The sequence below is a fragment of the Austrofundulus limnaeus genome, unplaced genomic scaffold, assembly GCF_001266775.1.
Source record: "Austrofundulus limnaeus strain Quisiro unplaced genomic scaffold, Austrofundulus_limnaeus-1.0 Scaffold1886, whole genome shotgun sequence".
NCBI lineage: Eukaryota > Metazoa > Chordata > Actinopteri > Cyprinodontiformes > Rivulidae > Austrofundulus > Austrofundulus limnaeus.
In genome coordinates, this window is record NW_013954288.1 from 24285 (window position 1) to 32342 (window position 8058).

Consider the following 8058-nt stretch of genomic DNA (forward strand, 5'->3'; position numbering starts at 1 on the left):
CTGTATTTCATATTAGTGACAAACTTTGGCCTTTTTTGACGGGTTGCTTTCATTTTTGCTTCTACTTTTAATTTAAAATACGTTTCCATTCTCAGCAGGTTTCTAAGGTTCTTCTTCTACACATTAAAACCGTTGTTAAACATCTGAGTGGCGCACTACCGCTACTTGTGGTGAAAAAGTGTATTGCACCTTATTCAAAATCAATGCGGTCTCACGGCCCTCTGCGGCACAAAGTTAAAAACTGTTGTTCTTTTGAGGCCCTCAAGGTGGCGGCCCATAGGTTAAGAATCTATGCTCTAGCTGACTGTCCTTCTGGTTCATGGGTTTATTTAAGAGACAATTCCAACAATTCTTTGGCTTTACAAGGCAGGAAGCAAATGGAGGTACATCACTGGGCGACACTCACAGTCCCAGCACTTCTCCACAGGTGCACCTGCTGTGGTTCTGATTGGTTCAGCTTCTGCTGAATGTGTCTCCAGGTTCTAACCATGGAGAACCTCACAGAACCACACAGAACCAGACAGAACCACACTCAGCCATGCAGTTTGTACCTTCTTGATTGTATCTTCAACATTTAAAAACATTTTATGACTTTTCCCCACAGGAACCTTTTTGGACCCGTCCTCGGTTCATCGCCGGCTCAGAATCCATCTGTTTTAGCCAGCATGCAGCCTGGCTTTGGAGGTGCTTCACTGATATTTTTACTGTAAACTACAGGAGTAAAGTACATTTTTTGCACATTAATATCTTGATCCTAAAGGCTGATTTTGTGACTCCTTCATCTAGCTGTTCCCTCCACAAATCCTTTTGTTGCCACAGCAGTCATTCCAGAGATGGCCACCAACCCGTTCCAGGCCAACGGCAGAGCTCCAGCTGCAGGTAAGTGGGTTCAGGTACTCGTTAACCCACGTTGGTACTTAGTATAACGTAGATGTAACTCAGTTACATTCACAAGTAGTTTTGTGATACACCAAAGTATCTAAAGTACCTGTGTGTGTGTGTTGTATGTGTGCTGTTCCTGTGCACACATGATGTGTGTCTTGTAGCCTCGTTTGGTACTGGCTCTATGAGCATGCCCGCCGGCTTTGGGAATGCGTCTTCCTACTGCCTCCCGACCAGTTTCAGCGGAAACTTCCAGCAGCAGTTTCCCGGCCAGGTCCCCGTCCCTTACACTCAGCCAGGGGCCTATCACCCTCAGTCTAATGGTTAGTGCCCCGCCCCTCTCCCGTTGCACCTGTGCACTACCTGCCATGCCTTTGAAACCATTTCCTGCACATTTGTTTTCTGCCATGAACTGTGTTTTRGTATCTACTCAACGGCTCTCTTAGTTTACTTAAATGACTGAAATGTGACCCAACACTGGCAGCTACTGCACAGTTAGAAACGTTTGCATTAAGGGTGCAAAACTTTAGGGTTGTGTTTGTGTCCAGATACACAGTCAGACTAATCTGGAATGACTTGAAAAGCTTTGTTCATGCCTGAATGCAATCTAATACGCTGGGGTTTACTCTCATTGATTTTTCTTTCGCCTGTTCATCCCTGTTCCCCTTCACTTTTCTAAAGGTTACCCATGATAATTTCACTTGTTGTAAAGTTCTGTTATATCTGTGCTTCAGGTAGATGATCCCTGTTCCCTTTATCACCCATAGGCCCTGCATTCCCAGTCTACGGTCAGAACAAGCCCTCGATTGCACCCTTTGGGCAGCCRGTGGCTGTCCCTGGCATGTCTAATAACCCATTTATGGTGAGCATGTCTTCTGTTTTCCTTTTTTCTCCTGTTGTCAGAAGAAACAGTTTGTACTGAAAGTTTAGTCATTATAAAAGAAGCCCACTCTCTTATCTCAACTTGGTCATGTCAGGACCAAATAAAACAGACGTGGTCTTTATCAGGCTCTAAAGTTACTCTGATCTCTGAAAACTGTGTGAAAAACCACACACACATAACTTACAGGTGCTGGTCATAAAATTAGAATATCATGAAAAAGTTGATTTATTTCAGTAATTCCATTCAAAAAGTGAAACTTGTATACATACAGACTGATGTATTTCAATTGTTTATTTCTTTTAATTTTGATTATTATAACTGACAACTAATGAAAACCCCAAATTCAGTAACTCAGAAAATTTGAATATTACTTAAAATAAAAGGATTTTTAGAAATATTGGCCAGCTGAAAAGTCTGAGCACGTAAAGTCTGAACACGTTCAGCACTCAATACTTAGCTGGAGCTCCTTTTTCCTGGATTATGCTACGTTCACACCGAACGCGTTTTGAGCTGCAGGAGTGGCCGGTTTACATGCAAAGTCTATGGTGGACGTGCCTCTAGGGGTCTTGCGGTGCGTCAAGTCCATTTAGCGCGGTGTGCAACAGAAGCGGTAGGTGCAGTTTGAGCGTTTTCAGTGCATGCGGCGCGGCAAAAGCAGCCGAAGCTCGAGTTCAAAAAATGTAACTTTTGCTGCTCGACGTGCCGCAGCAACCAATCAGAGAGAATCATTTTTCCACGTGACAGTTTCCTGAATGTTGCCCACTAACCTGAAACGGACAGACTCTTTAGCTGAAATCGACTGTCTGCAGTTGATGTTCTGGCTGGAGATGTCAGCAGGTATCGATGTGGGTCAGCAGCTCGTTAAACTCGGCTGGGGACAAAAAATAGTTTGTCAGCTCGCAGCTGCTGGAGTGGTGAAACTAACCGAACAATTCGCCTCTAAATCATCTGGGGTTGGATTTATAAAGCTTGCGTACGCAAAAAAGGAGCCCAGACACTTGCATACGCCACTTTTCACGCCAAGGTTGTGATTTATAAAATCAAAACTTGAGACGTGAAAATGTGTGGTGCCTCACACCAGCTCAGACCCTCAGCCAGCTCTGACCCATGCGTACGCTCATTTTGGAGATGTGAAACTGCGACACAGATGGTGAAGTGAGGAATTGTAGCCACACTGTGTGCAGCAGGGGTAATCAATAATGGTGCTCGAGGTCCGCAGCCCTGCATGTTTTACTTGTTTCTCTCCTCCAACACACATGGTTTGAATGAATAGATGATTATCAGGCTTCTGCAGAACTTGGAAGAGGTAATTCACTGACTGAATCAGGTTTGTTGGAGCAGGGAAAAAAGTAAAACATGCAGGGCTGCGGACCTCAAGGACCGGAATTGATGACCCTGACAACCCTGGTGTACAAGGGTTGCCACGGGGTAGTAAAAGGTAGTAAATTAAAAGAGCTGAAATTAAGGCCAGTGAAAGGTAGTAAAAGGTAACAAACAGAATTTGACTTGGTAGTAAATTTTTGATCAACCTACAGGGCTTAACATTCTCTGTCGCGAAGGATTTCCGCCACCGGGGGGGAAAAAAGATTTTCTTTTGCGGTCTCACTGAAGCCGCTCGTCTATTTCTAAATGGGATGCTACTTTCAACAAATCAAACGAACCCCAGAGCACATCCAGTTAGCAGAGCAGGGCGGGTCTGAAAAGTCAGCGGCTGGAGGAGCGAGCGGTCAGTCAGTGAGTAAATCTCCTCCTGCACTTCACTCTGGAGCTTCCCGAGACTTTGCTCTAAAACTTAACTCCATATTACATATTTGTGTTCCAAGCGTCGTTGGACATACTGTATGTTTGAACATACAGTATGTCCAATTTTGCGTGTGTGACGAAGCTCCTCGTGCAAAGGCTGCGCGCGATGCGCAACATTCAGAGTTTGTCAAGCTTTTTGCTCTCCTCCTACAACAAGTGTTCTGTCACATGTCCTTTTGGAGAATATTACAACAACGTAAACGCCAAGTTTAAATACCTCCATCACCTGCGAGGGTGTGCGCGCCCTGCACGAGTAGCACGAACCGAGCAGAGTCTGGCCACATCGCGCAAAAACTGTTTCACTGTTTGTCCATCCGTCCGTTTTCTGCCGCTTATCCGGGATCGGGTCGCGGGGGCAGCAGRCTAAGCAGAGAGACCCAGACTTCCCTCTCCTCAGCCACTTGGGCCAGCTCATCTGGGGGAATCCCAAGGCGTTCCCAGGCCAGCTGAGAAACATAGTCCCTCCAGCGTGTCCTGGGTCTTCCTCTGGGCCTCCTCCCAGTGGGACATGCCTGGAACACCTCACCAGGGAGGCGTCCAGGAGGCATCCTAACCAGATGCCCGAGCCACCTCAACTGGCTCCTCTCGACGTGGAGGAGCAGCGTCTCTACTCTGAGTCCCTCCCGGATGACTGAGCTTCTCACCCTATCTCTTAAGGGAGAGCCCAGACACCCTGCAGAGGAAACTCATTTCAGCCGCTTGTATCCGCAATCTCATTCTTTCGGTCTGGCTCTGGGACCACACGTGGCTCTTTGAAAATGTGGCCAAACATAACAGAATTTATTTTTTACTAATTTTTTTTTATATGTGCAAATATGTGATCAATATTAATGCAAGTAAACCATGTTGATTAGCTCATGCTAGCCTGTTGTGTACTTAAATAATCCAATTTCTTTCTATGATCCTTCTCTCAAATCCAAAAGAATTACCTTTTAAAGAATTTGAAGACTACGTAATAATTAGAATTAGAAAAAAAATGCCTGAATAGTTCAGTTGTACTAGTTTTAATGAAATTTGGTGTAAACTATATTCATTATTTTTCTTGTTCGCATTGATATGGTTTTTTCCTGTCCTGATGTGTAAAAATAATAATATTAAAATTCACAATATAAATTTTTTGGTTTTATAATGTCACCTCCACTGGCCGTAAAGGTTCCCAAAGAGGCCTCAAAAAGGCCCACAGACCACCAGTTGATAATCACAGTTGTAGCTTGTTTTGTGACTCTGAACACGTTATTAGTGTGTCAAGAAGCAAAAATTACTCTTTTGATCGTAAAGGTTGCAGACCCCTGGCTTAGGTAGACGGCTGCTTGGACCTCATAAAACACAGTGGACCAACACCAGCAGAGGACATGGACACAAACCATCAGTGACTGTGGAAACTTTACACTGGACCTCAGGCAACGTGGATTCTGTGCCTCTCCTCTCTTCCTCCAGACTCTGGGACCTTGATCTCCAAAGGAAATGCTAAATTAACTTTCATCACAGAACCTATTTTGGACCACTCAGCAGCAGTCCAGTCCTTTTTGTCTTCAGCCCAGGTGAGACACTTCTGACACTGTCTCGAGTTGTTTGACACCAGGACTGCTACAGCTGAAACACATCTTCATACGTCTCTGTGGTGGTTCTTGAAGCACTGACTCCAGGGTTCCCTTTAAGAGAGATGAGCAGAAACCAGTGTCTACCAACATCAATGAACTGAAGCAAAGGAGTGGGACAAAATTCCACCACAACCATGTGAAAGACTGCCAGCTGTACAGAAAACCACTTCTTCTCCCATGAGCTGCTCCCTCTTTAGGGGTCTCCTCAAGTTTTTRCCACTTTAGCTTCATTTTTTGTTTTGAATAATTTCAGCTCCTGATAAAGACCAAAACACTTTTGTGATGGACTCTCCGCCCCTCCTCCTTTATTTAGCAGCACGATGGATCAGTGGTTAGCACTGTCGCCTCACAGCAAAGAGGTCCTGGGTTCGATCCCTGGTTCGGACCTGGGGTCTTTCTGTGTGGAGTTTGCATGTTCTCCTTGTGCTTGTGTGGGTTTTCTCTGGGTACTCCGGTTTCCCTCGCAACACAAAAACATGTACAAGTTGCCCTCCTTTGAATAAGAGATCTGTGATCTCAGTGGGATTTGTCTGGTTAAACAACGGTAAAATAAAATATTTTGTGAAAGAAACTTTGCCTTGCGCAATCCTTTGATTGTGGACAAATCTAAACTTGTGTTTTGTTTTTCTTCAGACAGGAGCACCAGCCGGGRCATTCCCTACAGGAAGTTCCTCCACCAACCCTTTCCTGTAGCACAACCCCTGCTTTGTGCCACCAGAGGGCAGCATGCAGCACATATTCAACGCACCTGTTCCTTCACGCCATTAGCAGCAGTACATTTCTTAAAGACTTCTATTTTTTTCCATAAAGGTTTACAACACTATGAAGGAGTACAAACAAATATATTCAAGACTACAAAGAAATATATTCAAGACTAAGGGACATTTGTGGGGGAAATGTATTGTTTGGACTATATACTATTACATGCTTTTTATTTTTTTGTTAAAACTGTAAGCTTGATGCATATCACCATTTGTAATCACAAATAAGTACATGTAATGTATATTGAGGACTGAATTTAGCAAGTATCCTTATTTTCAAATATTGTATTTAAAAAAAATCTAGAAACAAAACACTAGAAATTACAGACAAGATTAATAACAGGGTTCTATTCAAATCCATAAACAGTGGATTAGGCTGCTGTTTCATTTCTATAAAGGGATTTTTGATTATTTTAGGGGCCTATTGCCATCAGCACAAACGGTTTCTGAAAGATAAACACAAAGCCACAAATACCACGTGACAACAATATTGAACTACAAGGCATCATTTTAAATACTGTTACTGCATATGAAATTATGGAAAGAAGACTCCATAAGTTTGGATTCTACACTACAACAACGATCGAGACGAGATTTTTTTACGAGACGAGCAAAACCTGGACAGATAAAGGGTCAGGCATGTCTCTGAGCACAAACGGGGGAGGCAAAAAACAAAAGGGAGTGGTGTTACAAGTGCTTTTGTTTCATTTTAACTAATTTATAAGTCATTGATAAGATTGTTTAGTATCCTCTAGTAACCTCAGTTCTGCTAGTTGTCAGAGAAACATTTGAGATATTCACTATATTCTATGAATAACAAAGAAACTAGGAAGACTGTTACTGAAAGCTTCAGGTTTATGGTCCACTTCGGGCTACCTCATAAGAAGTTATGATCCACCTGCTGGGGTTAGTTTGAAGCCAAACAACTTTTAACATTTAAAATCAGAATTTGTGACCAYTCAGTCTCGTAGTGCTCACTTAACATCTCTCTTCTTTGCCTTATTGAAATTGTCAGAAAAGAAGAGCAGACTGTGGGAACTTAAAAAAAAAAAAAACAAGGCAAAAGACATGATTTTAGGGATCACAAAAAAGTTCTGGTTCCTCTCATGACTCTGGAGAACTTGTCTTTGTTGTGCCACCCATGACTAACAATGAATTTGAWAAATTGTGTTTCTTGTTTTACAAGGATTGATAAGTGTGTACATATATAAATATATGTATAAATAAATTAAAGGATTTTTAACTACAATACTGATTTTATTAATTTTTTTTTTTTTAGCCTTTATGCCAGCAATAAAATGTAAACAGGGTACTAGAGTGTGGTCCTTTTTAATCAGCCGTGTTTACTGTGTGTTGAAAAGTTTCTCTCATCATAAAACAAGATGGTGTGAAAGTGATCTCAGTTTCAATATGATTAATAGCTGAAAGCATAATTTTTAAATACTTGAAAATCTAATCGGATTGACTCAAACGGCACTTGCAGTCTCCGTCTAACCGCCTCGTCAGCCGGGCTATTAATGGAGCGCAGCCATTCCCGCGGCTGGACAGAGGACTGACAACGATCAAACTGGCATGGCGGCTCTTTTTCAGGAGCCGTGTTTTGAGATATCAGGACGAGGTCCTGCGCCCAACGAGAACTTTTACCATTTTTCTGTCACCAAGTCGCTGGTGAGTTTTGTTATTTTTAATTAGCAACGTCATTCCTCTTGGCAAAACGGAGTATTTTTGTAGTTTAGCTAAACTTTGAACAGTGGCCAATGGAGTGATAAAATCAATGCCACAGAATTAAAATATTTCTCTACATTCTCAGTAAAAAATGGGTCACATTTGGATTAATACTKTTAAATTAGCACTACATTAAATCATTTTACATTCAATACTTTTTTGTTGACATCATGAGAGTCAAAGGAAATCTCTGAATTGGTTCAGAATAGCGTTATTTTAAAAAATTGTAATTTTTACTAAATGTTAAATATTTAAATAAATCCTAAATGTAACCTTAAATGTTGAAGTTCACATTTAGGTATTTTGGAATGGAGCGCAGATGTTATCGGCTCATGTTATCAGTGTTGTATAAAAAAAGTACCACAGAGTAATACTTGAGTAAAAGTACAAGTATCTTACAAAA

General features: G+C 42.1%; 1 protein-coding gene across 3 annotated transcripts in view; it reads left to right on the forward strand.

The window, feature by feature from the left end:
* agfg1b (ArfGAP with FG repeats 1b) overlaps positions 1–6985 on the forward strand; it is a 19219-nt gene extending 12234 nt beyond the window's left edge. For 2 of the 3 annotated variants that reach the window (XM_014033893.1, XM_014033894.1), the window contains 5 exons: positions 605–684; positions 787–879; positions 1047–1205; positions 1650–1744; positions 5803–6985. In XM_014033893.1, the coding sequence (XP_013889347.1) occupies positions 605–684; positions 787–879; positions 1047–1205; positions 1650–1744; positions 5803–5862 (487 nt within the window). In that variant the 3' untranslated portion in view covers positions 5863–6985. The remainder of the gene's footprint in view (positions 1–604; positions 685–786; positions 880–1046; positions 1206–1649; positions 1745–5802) is intronic. The other variant, XM_014033895.1, reaches the window with a different exon arrangement.
* The last annotated feature ends 1073 nt before the right edge of the window (positions 6986–8058 follow it).